Source organism: Lottia gigantea, assembly GCF_000327385.1.
Source record: "Lottia gigantea unplaced genomic scaffold LOTGIsca_77, whole genome shotgun sequence".
Taxonomy (NCBI): domain Eukaryota; kingdom Metazoa; phylum Mollusca; class Gastropoda; family Lottiidae; genus Lottia; species Lottia gigantea.
This window is the reverse complement of record NW_008710566.1, coordinates 386787-401402: the sequence shown is the minus strand read 5'-3', so window position 1 is coordinate 401402 and position 14616 is coordinate 386787. Positions and strand designations below refer to the sequence as shown.

The 14616-nt window shown below is 38.8% G+C and overlaps 1 protein-coding gene across 1 annotated transcript in view; it reads right to left on the bottom strand.

Annotated features, from left to right (window-relative positions):
• Positions 1-790: 790 nt before the first annotated feature.
• The window catches only part of LOTGIDRAFT_236211 (hypothetical protein), a 14097-nt gene continuing 271 nt past the window's right edge, over positions 791-14616 (bottom strand). The window contains exons 2-28 of the mRNA XM_009066492.1: positions 14471-14539; positions 14181-14306; positions 13064-13153; positions 12659-12706; positions 12177-12279; positions 11595-11739; positions 10975-11138; positions 10451-10542; positions 9780-9897; positions 9435-9566; positions 8920-9177; positions 7777-7938; positions 7321-7430; positions 6860-6978; positions 6537-6658; positions 6040-6172; positions 5568-5686; positions 5198-5335; positions 4610-4786; positions 4320-4476; positions 4086-4180; positions 3626-3745; positions 3086-3220; positions 2652-2834; positions 2188-2389; positions 1689-1965; positions 791-886 (exon numbers count right to left, since the gene is read on the bottom strand). Of these exons, the coding sequence (XP_009064740.1) occupies positions 875-886; positions 1689-1965; positions 2188-2389; positions 2652-2834; positions 3086-3220; positions 3626-3745; positions 4086-4180; positions 4320-4476; positions 4610-4786; positions 5198-5335; positions 5568-5686; positions 6040-6172; positions 6537-6658; positions 6860-6978; positions 7321-7430; positions 7777-7938; positions 8920-9177; positions 9435-9566; positions 9780-9897; positions 10451-10542; positions 10975-11138; positions 11595-11739; positions 12177-12279; positions 12659-12706; positions 13064-13153; positions 14181-14306; positions 14471-14539 (3606 nt within the window). The 3' untranslated portion in view covers positions 791-874. The remainder of the gene's footprint in view (positions 887-1688; positions 1966-2187; positions 2390-2651; positions 2835-3085; positions 3221-3625; positions 3746-4085; positions 4181-4319; positions 4477-4609; positions 4787-5197; positions 5336-5567; positions 5687-6039; positions 6173-6536; positions 6659-6859; positions 6979-7320; positions 7431-7776; positions 7939-8919; positions 9178-9434; positions 9567-9779; positions 9898-10450; positions 10543-10974; positions 11139-11594; positions 11740-12176; positions 12280-12658; positions 12707-13063; positions 13154-14180; positions 14307-14470; positions 14540-14616) is intronic.

The following is a 14616-nucleotide window of genomic DNA, read 5'->3' as shown; positions in this document are numbered from 1 at the left end:
TTGAAAACAATTGGATAATTTGATCGAAGTGGACTGCTCAGAGTTCAATTATCAAAACGTTTCGCAGCGTTTTGTGTTTTCAATCTAACGAGCAGTGCCATATCAATACGTAGGGCGGACAAGACAAGACAAAACGTTTTCAAAACCTGTTTTGTAAAAGCGGACAGAAAAGTTGTTGAGTGTTTTTTTTTAACTATATGCATGTTCTTTTGGGTGTCGGTGCCTTCCGCCTTCGTAGAATATAAAAGTGGAAAGCGTGTGTACGTGAACTCTTGACCTGAAATTGACTTTCCTGGCTTAAAAATCTCTTACCTCAGGTTAGGCATATATACTGAAATGTTCTGAAAACGGACCATGCAATCGGTACGCAACGCAACATCCAGGCCGACGTATGGCTTGAATGATCTTCCATATTTTTGATCCTATTAAATGCTTCTGAGAGAACACAGTAAAATCTAAATACCTCAGTGAAATGTGGTGTTTGCTTCTCAAAAGTGCATAAGAGTTCAGTATCGCCACCACCTTTTGATCCCATTTGCCGTCCATACATTTTCCTGATATCATAAATACGGAAGACCATCGAGGCAAAATGAGTCAAATAAAATGACGTTTTTTCTATGTTAGCCCTGATCCACTGAAACCAGATTGAAATATACGAAAGCACTATTTCTTATGCTGTGAATCCTTGTTGCAAGATACCTAAGACCTATCATACTTTTTCATCATTGCCATTAGCACTTAATTGGACTTATTAATTTTCTCATTTGTAAATATCTAAAACTCTGATTTTGCTTGCAATATATTTATTTACATTCATTTACATCTGTTCCCTTATCCCTTTTGTCTTCTCATGGTTTGTCTTCCATCGTCAACTTTAATTTGAAACCTGAAAAGACGAAAGTCTGATTATCAGAACCAATCAGTAATTGAAAAACAAAATCCATCCACAAGCAACAGAATAACTGCGAATTATATCAGCGTCGTGCGTTGAGAATTTTCAAACATTATATAACACAGGTAATCTCCCTTTGTTCTAACCACGTCATTGTTCAATTAGCCAATCAACGATCGTTTTTACAGGTATTGTACAGCTCTTTTAAGTAGCGACATCTATGGTATTTAATTTAACCAATCACTGACCATGTTACATATAAGATAGCTATGAAAGTAAGCAACCTCCACGTCATTATTTAATTTAACCAATCAACGATCGTTTTTACAGGTATTGTACAGCTCTTTTAATCAGCGACCTCTATGGTATTTAATTTAACCAATCACTGACCATGTTACATATAAGATAGCTATGAAAGTAAGCAACCTCCACGTCATTATTCAACTTAACCAATCAACGATGAATTTGTTCTATTATCAACAAGTCCAAAACTAGGCCTACGTGTTTCACTGTAGCAGGTAATCCTTGTATTTAAGCCCTGTTTTAACGATGATGATTTCGCTTATTTTTTGGTTCAATGATTCTTTATTGTCGAAAGTTAAACCTCAAGAGTATAAATCAATCGAAATGACAGTGTTACAGACTCGAACAACTTTGTGTACTCCACATGGGGTTTCAAAAAGAACTGTGAACAGATCCGAGTGTGGCACGAGACCTTACCCAATGGCTGTTGGACCTATTGAAACTTCTGGTTTACTGAAAATGGGTTATAAAAAGAATAAGTAGCTCTACCTACCGGCCCAATTACTGCCCGTAATGAAAAGGTTCTACAGTAGTAATCTGAACTAAAGGAATATGTGTTTCCCGTCACAAACTGACTCGGCATGTAGAAACCATTGAGTTTTATGGAATAACCGGCATTACAACGGTCACTTGGGATGGCCAAACCGCCCTGGACCCAGTACCCGATCAGATCACCGGCTTTAACTTGGATCCGTTCTCCGGGTGGTATATCCAGATACTGGATACGACTAGTTTCGGTCAAAGCAAAGTTGTGTCCTACCAATTGCATGCTGAAATGGATACGGAGAAGGTCAGAGGCTAACCAATATAAATAAAATTAGATCACAATTCTGTTCCTTTTTTTTCTCTTTTTTTTTTTGATATTGTTATTTATTTTTAACCAATCAAAGTGTATCATAAATCAGTTTTTTTAGGACCCATATTTTGATGAATTGTGGGATAGCGATACCCAAAGTAGTGCTTCAGTTTTTATGATATCTTAACACACTTACGATCTGTAAGACGAGAGTTGTCTCCAAACCATTAGCTCAATCTGACCTTTAGACAGAGAATAAAACTGCCACTGGATAATCTCTCCATCTCTATCTATTTTGAAGTGTGGCTGTAGACCAGTATATCCAGATCTCCATTGTCCAGGGAACTGTCTGTTTTGTAGGTTAACGTTATTACTAAGAGTCACTAACGAACTTCTTACTGTAAAACAATACGAGCGAACATGCCTTATGGTTTAGAAAATAACGATGTTTTCATTGGAATTTAGAAAATTACTGAAAAATCAGTCTCTATATTTATGACGTCATCGATCCGGAAATAACGCTCCTTACCAGGTATAAGGAGAAAAATATTGCCAAAATTCCGACAAGCCCGGTAGAATTAAAATAAAATCAAGTTTCGCCTTCACAACTACAAAATGATACGCTTCTGTAAAATTAGCTGAGAACAATATTACACTTACAGGCACAGGTTGGTGCATCTCCGGTCAATTTTCCCGACCTCAAACAAAATCGACCTAGATTACCGGAAGTTATGCCATAGCCATCTTTACAGGCAAACATCACCGATTGGCCGGCTTTTAGTTTAACGTCACTTCCAATCTGAACAGCGTGATCTCCCGCCATTGCCACATCACATACTTCACCTATCACGAAAAAATATATATTAATGACTTAAAATGGTGGCTTAAGCATCTTCAGAATCTTGTATATTGTGTTTATAATTAGACTGTTAAAGAGGTAGGCCTACTGAAAGAGGCCATGGATTAGCACCACCTACATGAACTTAACCTGACCACGAATTTCCCCGAATCCCTCACATATTTTAAAAGAATCCTTAATAGAACAGAACATTTGATTGTTTGGATGACCCATGAACATGAGATGCAACACTTACCGGAAGTCGGGTTACAGACGTTACAGGTGAAGGGACATTCCTGTTGAGCGAACCCACTAACGTTCTTACAAACTGACGGCGTCAGGGTTATGATCTCTTCACAGTTGGGGAGTCGATCAACACATAACACTTGTTCTAGAATACACAACAATCCTATCATAATACACCGAGTTTCGTGTTTAAGTCTTCTGCTCCAGATTGGACTGATTGAGATGGAGTTTTATATCCTACCGTTCTGTACCTTATTGGACTGATCAAATGTTCTGTACCGTAATGGACTGAACAAATGAGATGGAGATTGATGCCTTTCTGTTCTCTACCATATTGAACTAGTTAAATAAGATGGGGTTTTATATTCTACTGTTCTGTATGGTAACAGACCGAACATATGAGATTGAGTTTTATATCCTCATGTTCTGTACCATAATGGACTGAACACATGAGTTTGGGTTTTACGTTATACTTCTTTTCTCTGAATTATATAATCCAAAGTTGTATCAAATGGTAAAGCAAATAGCTTGACTTAAATTCTCTACTTACTCCCGGGTGTATATTGACAAACGTAAGGTAGTTTCAGATTGTTGCTGTGGGGCGTTTCTATCTTCCGATCTGCGTTGCGACCGAGCAACATGGCCGTAGAAATATAATAAAAGGGCTCTTCTACAAAGTAAAAATAAATGTTTCTTATAACGCCAGCTGCATATTAGTTCAATACTTTACCTATAGGATTATCTTCTGGGCAAATCATATACACATTCTTCGACAGCCAAAATTTGTCGACCCCGACAAAAATAAAAAAGAACTCACCGGACAGGAGTGACGAGCACTTATTAAGCTTGTTGGACTGACCCTGAGATTCGAATCCGTTCTGCCTCAAACCGCATTGTGCCTGTTTGCGACCAAGCTATTAATTTTACTACGCGAAGATCTGAAATGGCCACCCTGAGCTACCATACAACCAGTATGGACATCTTAGTCAATAGATGGTACACATACTTACTGGACCACCTAAGGTTTTCTGCTTTAGTTCCGTCAGACCAATACCATCCGTCATCCTGTTTCTTCAAACCAATCCAAATCTTCAACATCGTCTCTCTGGATGCAAAAAGATGGTGGTGTAAAAAGATAGCTTACTTTGGAATTTGAGGTAAAGGCTACTTGGAGTGGAATAAGTGGAGTTTTACATCCATTTATTGGCCTTATGTGGCTGATTAAATAATTTCGTGTCCTTTACCTGATAGAAGCGACAAAGTTGGTCTCGTCCATATCCTTGACAGTAGTTAGCCTGGCCTGTTCAGATTTACAGTGTTCCAGAGCTGACCCCACGTCCCTATCCTGGTGGAAATATTTATAACAGTTCCCTCGGAATGGATACCATCCCGTCCGACATCCTACAATAATAAAAAGTATGCAACGTCTTACTGTTTCTTGGTGAAGTTTACAAATTGTTGGCTCCGTTGTATTCTTTGTTAAAGAACCACATGTTGTTTTCTTAATTCACGAAAAGGGTAACGGATAACCTACCTCCACAAACGAATCCAGCATGTGACCAAGTTCCATCGGATAAACACGTTCTAGTCATAGTATCGTATCCTGTGGTACAAGAGTAGACTACCCGTTCTCCCACACCATACTGGTCTTTAACACCATCGTTAGTCGAATCATCCAGCTTTTCTGGTGCCGGACAGTGAACTTCAGAGTCTGGAATAATAGCAAATACCATGAGTATCTTATGTCTTTCGACGATTGTATAGGCAATACATCCAATGACTTTTTCAAATTCTAATTCTGAGCCAAGGTAACGCTATTTCTATTCAAAGGATGCTGTTACGTATGTTGCTTCTACTGTTAATGATGTTTGATGATCACGACAGTGATGATGATGATGATAGTGATGGTGACGATGATTATCACGACAGTGATGGTGATGAAGATGGTGATGATAATAATGGTGATGACTGACGATGCTGATGCTGATGCTGATGTTGTAGCTATACCTATTGGACAACTATCTTAGCATTACCTTGAGCATTGATTTGTTATTTGAACATGGAAAAAATGGAAAGAAGTTCTCAAGCTCGGAGTGTGGAACGCTTGGGGAAAGAAACTTACATTTTGGCTCTGCTGGAGGTATATTCAGGGCGTTTTGGCAGCTGACAGCACAGCCTGATATGGCGATATCTTTCTGGCAGAAATCTGGGTCTCTGGACAGAACTGCATCACAGTCATCATAATTATTGTGAATTTTCCCTGAAATTTTCATGATTTTGAATAAGTACATCGTTTCAACAATTTACATCATCATAACATGACATTGCCACACTAGATAGTAAAATCGCTGAGTGCTATACTGGTACATGAATTATCGTGCACAACGTTTTTAACAAATTACATTGTTATCATAAGTATATGGTGTACTTCTGGTAAATATGTGGTACTATGAATTTGGAAGTGGTCAATATTGAGTAAGGTAAGGGCTTACCAATACGACTGACGTCACAGTAATTTCTGATACAGCCAACTTCACTAGTATAACACCATGGAGCATCTTCTCCGCTCGGGTTTCTACAGTAGTTTTCTGTCAGGTCGGCTTCTAGACCTCTGGAGAAAGATAACATGGTTGAGGAATTAGATGGAGATTTACGTGATCCTCACTTTTGCACCTAATGGGCTAATGAAGACATTTTCCCAGCTGCGTTACCCTACCCTGTTTTGACTTCCAACTGTCGAGGGGTATTTACCGTGCACAGTCTGTTGCCCATGGGTTCCTTTATATATATTGTCGAATCTGAAAGGCTAAACCTTTTTTTCATGTCCGTTCCGGAACACCCAGTATCAAGTACCCCTTAACCTTGGAGGATGTGACGTAATCCTCCTTCCAGAACACCCAATTCCAGCTGACCAAAGCATACCCTGTTGCTTTTGGTGTATGAGATGAGATGAGAACAACTTACGTAGGAGTGAAGGGGTTGTGTGGACAATGTGTGACCTGGTTCCAGGGTAGACACGGTTCGAAAAGATGGGTAAAATTCACCTTGCCTCGGTAAGATATACCATGGTCTTGAGGATTATAGGCATAATCTTCGGCTGAAAGGACAACATAGAGTAATTAGAATCTTTCAACAGACATAATATAGGATTGGGTGCGGCGTTCTACGATTTGATTGACCATGACCAGCCACTGTTGATAGTCCTGCAAATGCCTCACAAGTCCTAACGTCTTGTGAGTGAGATGCTATTCCATTGGTTACTTATTTTAAACGACTAGATATACTGTCGATTTTCTCCAGCGTTATTTCTTTGATGAAGGAAGGTTTGTTGCTCACTTCAGCACTTCTCTATAGAATGTGTGCGTTTGCAAGTTTTTTGTAACCATGAAGCTGGATAGTCATAGTCATTAGACTATTCAACGACATGTTATGTACAATGAGTTAACATAACAGGTACTTACGACGGATTACTGAAGCTTTAGCTCTGAAACCAGATTTAGTGGTTTGGGAATTGGACCTGAATGTCACCATGACCTTGTTATGTAAACTTCTCATTGTTGATACCAGATTATTACCACAGTATCTGAAAACAGCAATTTGAAGAAGAACTAAATTTGGGCGACGGCTGTTCTGAGGACGCTCCAATCTCCAATTTATATAAAGTTTGGGATTTGGGCATATGCTTTCTGAGCTGTTTGTCCTCTGTCCCCAGTATCTAACTCGTCTTACCTTTGAAAATTTACATATGCAAATGAGGATTGACCTATTTTGAGATATGACCTACTTGACTCCGGGTTGACCAATCAAATTCTGCCTTATTTCTACGTAATCCAAACAACCAGTGGTTGTCGATTCGATATCGAACTCTGGGAACTCTATTTTAACTGCCATGTCTTCTGGTACCTGGAAAATAGAACTTCCGGTGAAGCCAATGGTAAGCGGTACCAATTGTATCATTCTGGTTACGGAGGAATGTCAATGTGTTGAGCCATGTTTTTTTGGGCGTGGCTTAAATGAGATGTAAAAACAAACAACCATTTGCTTATACTGTTGCCTTTTGGGGCGTGGCTCCGTGCTGGAGTGGATTATTTGATTGTATACGGGGGTAGACAAGCGTCTGCAAAGTAACTGTGACCCTTAATTTTAAAATTGATGTCACAGAATGTCACAGTTGCTAATTTCATGGAATCAAAGTGATTGAACAAACGCGAGAGGGTGTGGCTTTGGATGAGTGGGTGTGGTTACCTTGATAAGCCAATTACATTCTGTCAAATCATTATAATTGGATGGAAAATTAGGACTGGTAAATTCTTCTTCGGGATGATCTCGATCCAGATTTATAATCTTACCACAACCTGTAAATACCAAACAGCATCTATGAATCACCACCTACACAACCTTCTCTGGATGGACATGAAGCCCGATTCGTGATAAATATGATGAATGTACAAACCCCAATTCGAGGGAATTTGGAATATAGGTAGTTGGACAAAGGCTAGTTGTATTCGGATGACTAGTAACTCTCTTGTTAGAGCAATGTCTTATAAACTCAATACTGACCGTCCTTATCATAATTTAAAGTGGTTAAAATAGATGGCGAGAATATGGGTCGATGCTTAAAAAGTTAGTTTCTGAGGTGAACTCGAAACACCCTTGAGAGAGCATCTGCTTCTATAGTCTTCCCATCAAAATTGTCCTTACCGTAATTCAAAGGAGCGTAATAACAAACATAAAAACCAAGAAGGTTGTATCGAGTTATCTCAACTTTATGTGGCGCATTCTCCGAGAAGCCATATTCTGGAACTTTATGAGACTCGGCCGTACCGCTCCATAAGTTAAAGTCTTCTTGCATGTGAGCCATTCCTGAAAATGAAAATAAAATGGCGTTTTGCTTCCAAACGTTGATTTAACACAGCTCTGCGTTCGATTAGCAAAACTTTAATTGACAGTTTTCTGAAAATTGAACGCAGGATAAGTTAAAGAATGCAAGACAAGACGTTGTATTAAACTTGAAAAGCGGACAATCGAACGCAGGGGTCCATACTGGAGTACATGTACATAGGAAGTGTAACAATACGATGGATACGGAATGCATACATACCTTGGATTTGTTGGCATTGTCCTCGGAATTTAAAAAGTACCATTGGTGATGTGTTTGGAAGTGTGATTGGTGTGTCTGAAAATCCATCTGCTCGGCAACAGAACCTGAGCCTAGTGTGTTCATCAAAGGTTCCATCCGGTAACACACCGCTGGTGATAGGGGGAGTAGCTTCTCCAAATTGGACAAAACTTTCGTAGAATCCTATAAACAATGGGTGTTTGTTGAAAATGGTCTCGTACAGGAACAGAATGGGACGGTGTGATCCTAGTTGAACCATTTATATCCATTGGTTTAATTTAAACAAAGTTCTGTTTGGTTTGCTCTATTTCAAACAAACTCCGTTCACATGAATTGATATCTGAAGGGCGTAAAACTCGATCTCTACATGTGTATTGTCTTGACCACAGTGGGAACCCGGTTTCCCCTGTCAGTGATGCAGGTAAGATGAGCTGACATGGAAAAAGCGTCTAGTCGTTCGGATGGGACAATAAACCGAGGCCCCGTGTGCTACAGGCTGTGCACGTTAAAGATCCCTCGACAGTTGGAAATCGAAAAAGAGCAGGCTAATGCCACTGTCCTGGCAAAATTTCCCTCATGGCACCCTGCATGGTGTTGCCCGTCTTCATTAGCCCACAAGGTGCAGAAAAGTAGAACGTAAAACTCCATTCATTTCAATTCATTTTGACCACAGTTGAAGCCAAAGGTGTCGAAGAAAAGTTTAAGGAAAACACAAAATAACTGACCTGACGGACAAGTGCCTCCCTTTCTGAAGATACAATAATCCCCTGGTTCCCAATTGACATCACTTCCGTTATCTTCATCTCGAGTACAAATGTCCATATCTATGTTTGTTCCCCAATATCCAGCCCCCAGATGGAATAGTCGAGATCTACCAGTTCTAGTACCATGTATCGTTACCTTTCCTTCTTTAAATCCGTCTGGACAACTAGAGGCTGGTTTCAAAATGGAGTAAGTACCTTTTGGCCAGGTAGTGAATGAATCTGAAAGAATTTGTTTTGACGTTGCATTTGTCTAATTTATGCATTCCAACCAATAGAAATTAAATTCAGCTATCTGTATCACTTATGGCTATGGGAGTATGGTTCGTCTACAAACTCAATATCTGCTTTAAAACTTTCATCATTCGAGCTATTATGTTGGCTTTATACGTTGACGTTGTAAAAAGCTCTAGTGCCTCAAAACACGCCCCTCCCTGAACCTGGGCTTTTGTATGCCCATTCCCTGCCCCGATACTTACCTTTTTCTCGTATATCCGCACAACCCTTCTTCGGATCTAAACCATCAGGGCACGTGCATTGACATTTACCTCTTATCAAGGTCATATATCCTTCATTTACACACTGTAGAGTTTCAGATGAACAGAACTCCTCTGTAACAAATAAATAAATAAATAAACAGTATTTTGAACGATTATAATCCAAATGGTCCCCCATAAATGAAATGACGTCAATTGACCTTTCCGGAATTTCAAAATAGTCACATAGTTGACATTAGTTAATGCTTCTGTCGATTGATACTTGTTGATATTGACCAAAGAATATGTCTGGTTAACATTGTTTATTAAACAAAAGAGAGAACAAACCTTGGCATTCATGAGCCAATGAAAGTTCTTTTATGGCATAGTAATCTCCAGTACCGGCTCTGTAGTTTGGTCCACGATATAGTTCAGACATGACTGGTTCCCCATTTTTAGTAAAGGCCTGTAACATATTATCGTCATCTTTGATATCAATAGGATTGTGAAGAGGTTTTTTAAATTTTTTATGTGTATTGGGGATACTGATAGCATCAATTTAGACCATTCCAATTTTCAGTAAGACGTCTGTGGGTGATGACGTAACTAATTGCATATATGCTTTATCACATAAGCTTCCACTTCAATGGTCGTGACTTTTCGTTGCTTTATTGTGAATTACAGATCGGAATATAGTGAAAGAGTTCGTGTCCTTTGTTCAAACGCCTAAAGACCGATAGTGAAAAGTTAATCTCTCAATTCTAAAACTAGCTGTTCCGGAACTGTGTTTTCGAGATAGCAAAGCTTATACTGAACAAAAGCATTTGATTGGTTGAATCATTTATAACTCACGAACATGTTGCTCAAGGACGTGTTGTAAGATTGCATGCATCAAAGTAACAAAAAGAAATCTTGTATTATTTTGATGAGAATAAGTTTTTATCCTAGTGGTTGCAATTGCCACCTACGCACTGCGAGGGAGAGTGGGATTAGGTGTCCATAACAAGATCTCAACTTACGTGAAATGAGTAGTGCATCCGGGATGTGATGTCATAATTTACCAAGGATGTAGCGTAGTCTGTATCGTCTTCACTAAACCAAATCATCAAATCTGGAATGGAATGGAATGGAGATTTGTGTCCTACTAAAGAAGATCTTGTTCTCAGATGACAGCTATAATTACTGCAGTTCATGACTCTGTAACTCTGTTTATCATGCCTCCTCATGCATTATTACACTAATTCTGGTCATTCAAAACTTTTTTTGGAGATTACATTCATGAGCTTACTAGATAATATATTCAGTATGACGCCCTTATACTTTTCAAGGTACGAATAGACGGAGTATCATGTACAGTACGGAATGGTGCGAAGTTAACGACACAATCTAAAATAGAAGAACAGAATACACACGAGATATGTGCCCGGGTCTGATATACTGTCGCTCACGTATACTGAAAATCCTTCGCCGTATCCTTCACCGGACTTGACACGAATCGTTGTAAATACACACGATCCGGTTGATATAGAGTTTGATTACTCACTAGATTTAATGTTCTCCCAATCTATCCTCAACTTTCCCCACCTGATGGGACTCTGGTGCTCGTGGATCAGACCTAAAGTATGACCTAATTCGTGGAAACATGTATCTTTAGCACAGCAGCTGTTATGTTGAGTTTTTCTGGAATTTCCTTGAGTTGCCCAACATCTGAAATTTTAGGCACATTGGATCCAGTTCATGTAGAAAGAGCACAACTAAGTGAATTTAGACGTATAATGAAAATACGGCCCGTAACTTCAACACTTGGGCAATTAATTTAAGATGGAAGGAAGCGTTGGAATTTGCAGTGAATATTCATGCCACATTTGAGTACCTCTCTGTCGAGTTTCCCATCGATAGAACAAGAAAGAAACAGCAACAGTGCCGAAAATACCATAGTCTGTTGCGATTCATTTGTAGCGATGACCAAATTTAGTCAACATTGTTACTCAACCTTCACCCATAGCCATAGGAATCTTTCTTTTTTGTAAGGACGTATCGTTCTTCCATTTTCCCATAAATTACTCCCTTCCCTCTGTACTATGCCTTCACTTTTTTTTTACTGTTGATCGATTTTGGTTTTGGATTTATCTTATGTTAGTAAGGGTTAATGATAATGCTTACCCAGGACCGTTGACAAATTCAACAACGCCATTATGATCTATTTTGTACGTGGACTTGACATCTGCTGAATTGGGCACAAACCGGATACACGTCAGCATCTCGTATCTGTTCATTGCTGCTTGAATTTGATATTTATTGGTGTCGTCTTAAAAAAAACATAGAAAGAGTCAACATTGTAAAACCTAATGATTATAACGTTTGAATTTTCGTCTGTATAGCAACGTTGTGGTTTAACTTCCGCTGGTGACGGTAGAAAAACCGGGCAAAAGTCAACGAATTTGTATTGATTACGAAATTGAAATGTACTTTGCACTCGATTTGGATGTAAGGTTCTAATTACGTTTTAAGGAAGAATACTAATTTTGTGGATAGTAAAAATGTTTTTACTACGTTTGACTTGAACATTGCATTTTGGCAAATGAAAAAGATTTTATATATGAGCTAATTGTACAATAGAAGAATTCATGCTACTTTACAAAATGTTTCAAGTATGTTGGAAGATTGGGGAAGAGAATTACTCTATATTTTATTGAAGAAAATCAAAACATTTTGTGATACCATTGTGAAAAAGTTATGTCTTACCAACACCACTGCTGAATTGAAAAGGCACAATGCCATGATCCCATCTTAAACTTTCACTTTTTACAATAAATCTTTTGACTCTGTTCTGTTCAAGTCCTCTTCTCTAAAAAAAAACCAAATTGGTTTTGAACAACACTCCTTCAACTTCAGGCCTGAGAGCCACGGTGGCTTAGTGAGTTAGACGCTTGCTCGCTAACCAGAAGGTCCGGGTTCTATCCCGGCATGGGTCTAATTTTTTCAACAGACTGTGCACGTTAAAGATCCCTCGACAAAAGAGTTGGCTAAGTCCGCTTTCCAGGCCAAATTTCCCTCATTGCACACTGCATGACGTTACCGGTCTTCATTAGATCAATAAGTAAATTTTTTTTCAACTTAAGATCACAGGATATAGTCCCTTCTCTCTCAAAGATTTTGTTATTTTGATTTTCCTATTTTTATTTTTGGGCGTCTGTGTATTTATTTCTAGCAGAAGTTTGGCCTACCTGATTCTGGTCGTTTTCTCCATTTTCTTGTGGTGCTCTTCTTAATCGCTGCAAAATATATCTGACATTTCAGACCTTGACCTTAAACGTATCCTATATAATACAAAGGGTCATATTCGCCATCTTTTTGCACAGCAAATCCATCTGTGTCCAGAATTATCTGCGTTTGAAAGTTAAAATGACGACTCAACTTTTCTTGAGACTCTGTCATTTATAGAAAATACATACAGATGTATATATAAATAGAAAGTGAAAATTCTAGTTGGAGGCATATCTAAAGGGATTTTGCTATATTCGTGCAATTCCGGTACTTCTGAAGACTATTTACAAATAGTCAAGACAGAAAATGGGATTTTTTTATTGGTACTTGATGGAATTTGTGATATTGTAAAATATTGTATTTACCTCGAGTATGGTTCCATTTTCACCGCCTTGTCTAGAAGCTTCAAGAGCTGCTAACGCTTCGGGATTGTCAGACTCTTCATCCATTGGTCTCTGATATGAGGATAAGACGCAAATTTAAAAAAAAACTGATATGAGCTATATAATTCATCTCGTTTAAATTTGAAATAGCAGGTCATATTTGGATAATGCTTTTGCTCTATCCTCATTCTTTACCCATGGGATTGCTCAGTGAGTTAGACGCTTGCTCGTTCACCTGAAGGTCCAGGATTCAATCCCGGCATAGGTCGAGATGATACCTTCGGATTTTTCAACCCGGTTTCCCCCTGTCAGTGATGCAGGTAAGAGGGACTGACATGGAAAAAGCGTCTAGTCGTTCGGATGGGACAATAAACCGAGGCCCCGTGTACTACAGGCTGTGTACGTTAAAGATCCCTTGACAGTTGGAAATCGAAAAAAAGCAGGCTAATGCCGCTGTCCTGGCAAAATTTCCCTCATGGCATCCTGCATGGCGTTGCCCGTCTTCATTAGCCCACAAGGTGCAGAAAAGTAGGACGTAAAACTCCATTAATTTCATTTTACCCATGGGATTGAAAGAAAAAGCTATGAGAATTTGAGGTACGGTGTAATATGCGGGATAACCGATACAGTCGAAAATGCAGTCTAATCAAAATTAGACTAAACTTTCATTCCGTTATTTTTTTTAGCTTTTAGTTTTAATATAGCCACTTAAGTTAGAGTCTAACGACAGCCCTCTTTAAACGTTCTGTTCGTCAATTTAACCTTTTCACCTAACTCGATGACGTCTGCTTTAACCACTCAAATTTCTTCCCTTTGCGGCACTGGCATTTTGTGACGCGATGTTTATCAGGTTAGGTCAAAAGGTAAATTTGACGAACGCCAAGAAGGTTGTCGGTAGACCCTAAATGAAGTGGCTGTATTGAAAATTAAAGCTAATAGATAAACGGAACGAAAGTTTCATTAGACTGTCAAAAGTAGAAGTATCTGTGTCCATACTTTATGCATTCCCTTCTATTTATTTTATATTTAATTGGATCGATTACCGCCCATCATACAAGCAATGAAACACCGTACCTCATCTTTAGTAAGCTTGACTTACGTTTTGGTTATTGACAATAAAATCAACTCCTCCGCCTATAGCTACAGCTTCTATTCTCCCCCGGCTTTCATCCTTTGCCTCGGATATAGACTGTTCCAAGATTTCATCGCTTACTGAACTGTTGGACTGCAAAACATAAAGCGACATATCTAGAAAATGTTTAAACCGCCACTGCCGTCTGGGCTTGGTTGTTAAAAAAAGAGGAATGGGCTGTGATCGTTAAGAGAATTTCCTAATTCCTTAAAACTAGGATATCTTCTCATTTTCAAACTAATGTAAATTCACCCTACCTTTGTATCATCTGAATATGTCGCTCTTGAAAATAAAATCAACACCATTAAACTGAACAATACCCGCATCTTTAAAAAAAACCAAGGAATTATTTACTATTGGTTCTATCATTCAGGAACATTAAAAACAGTATAAAAATGTNGGG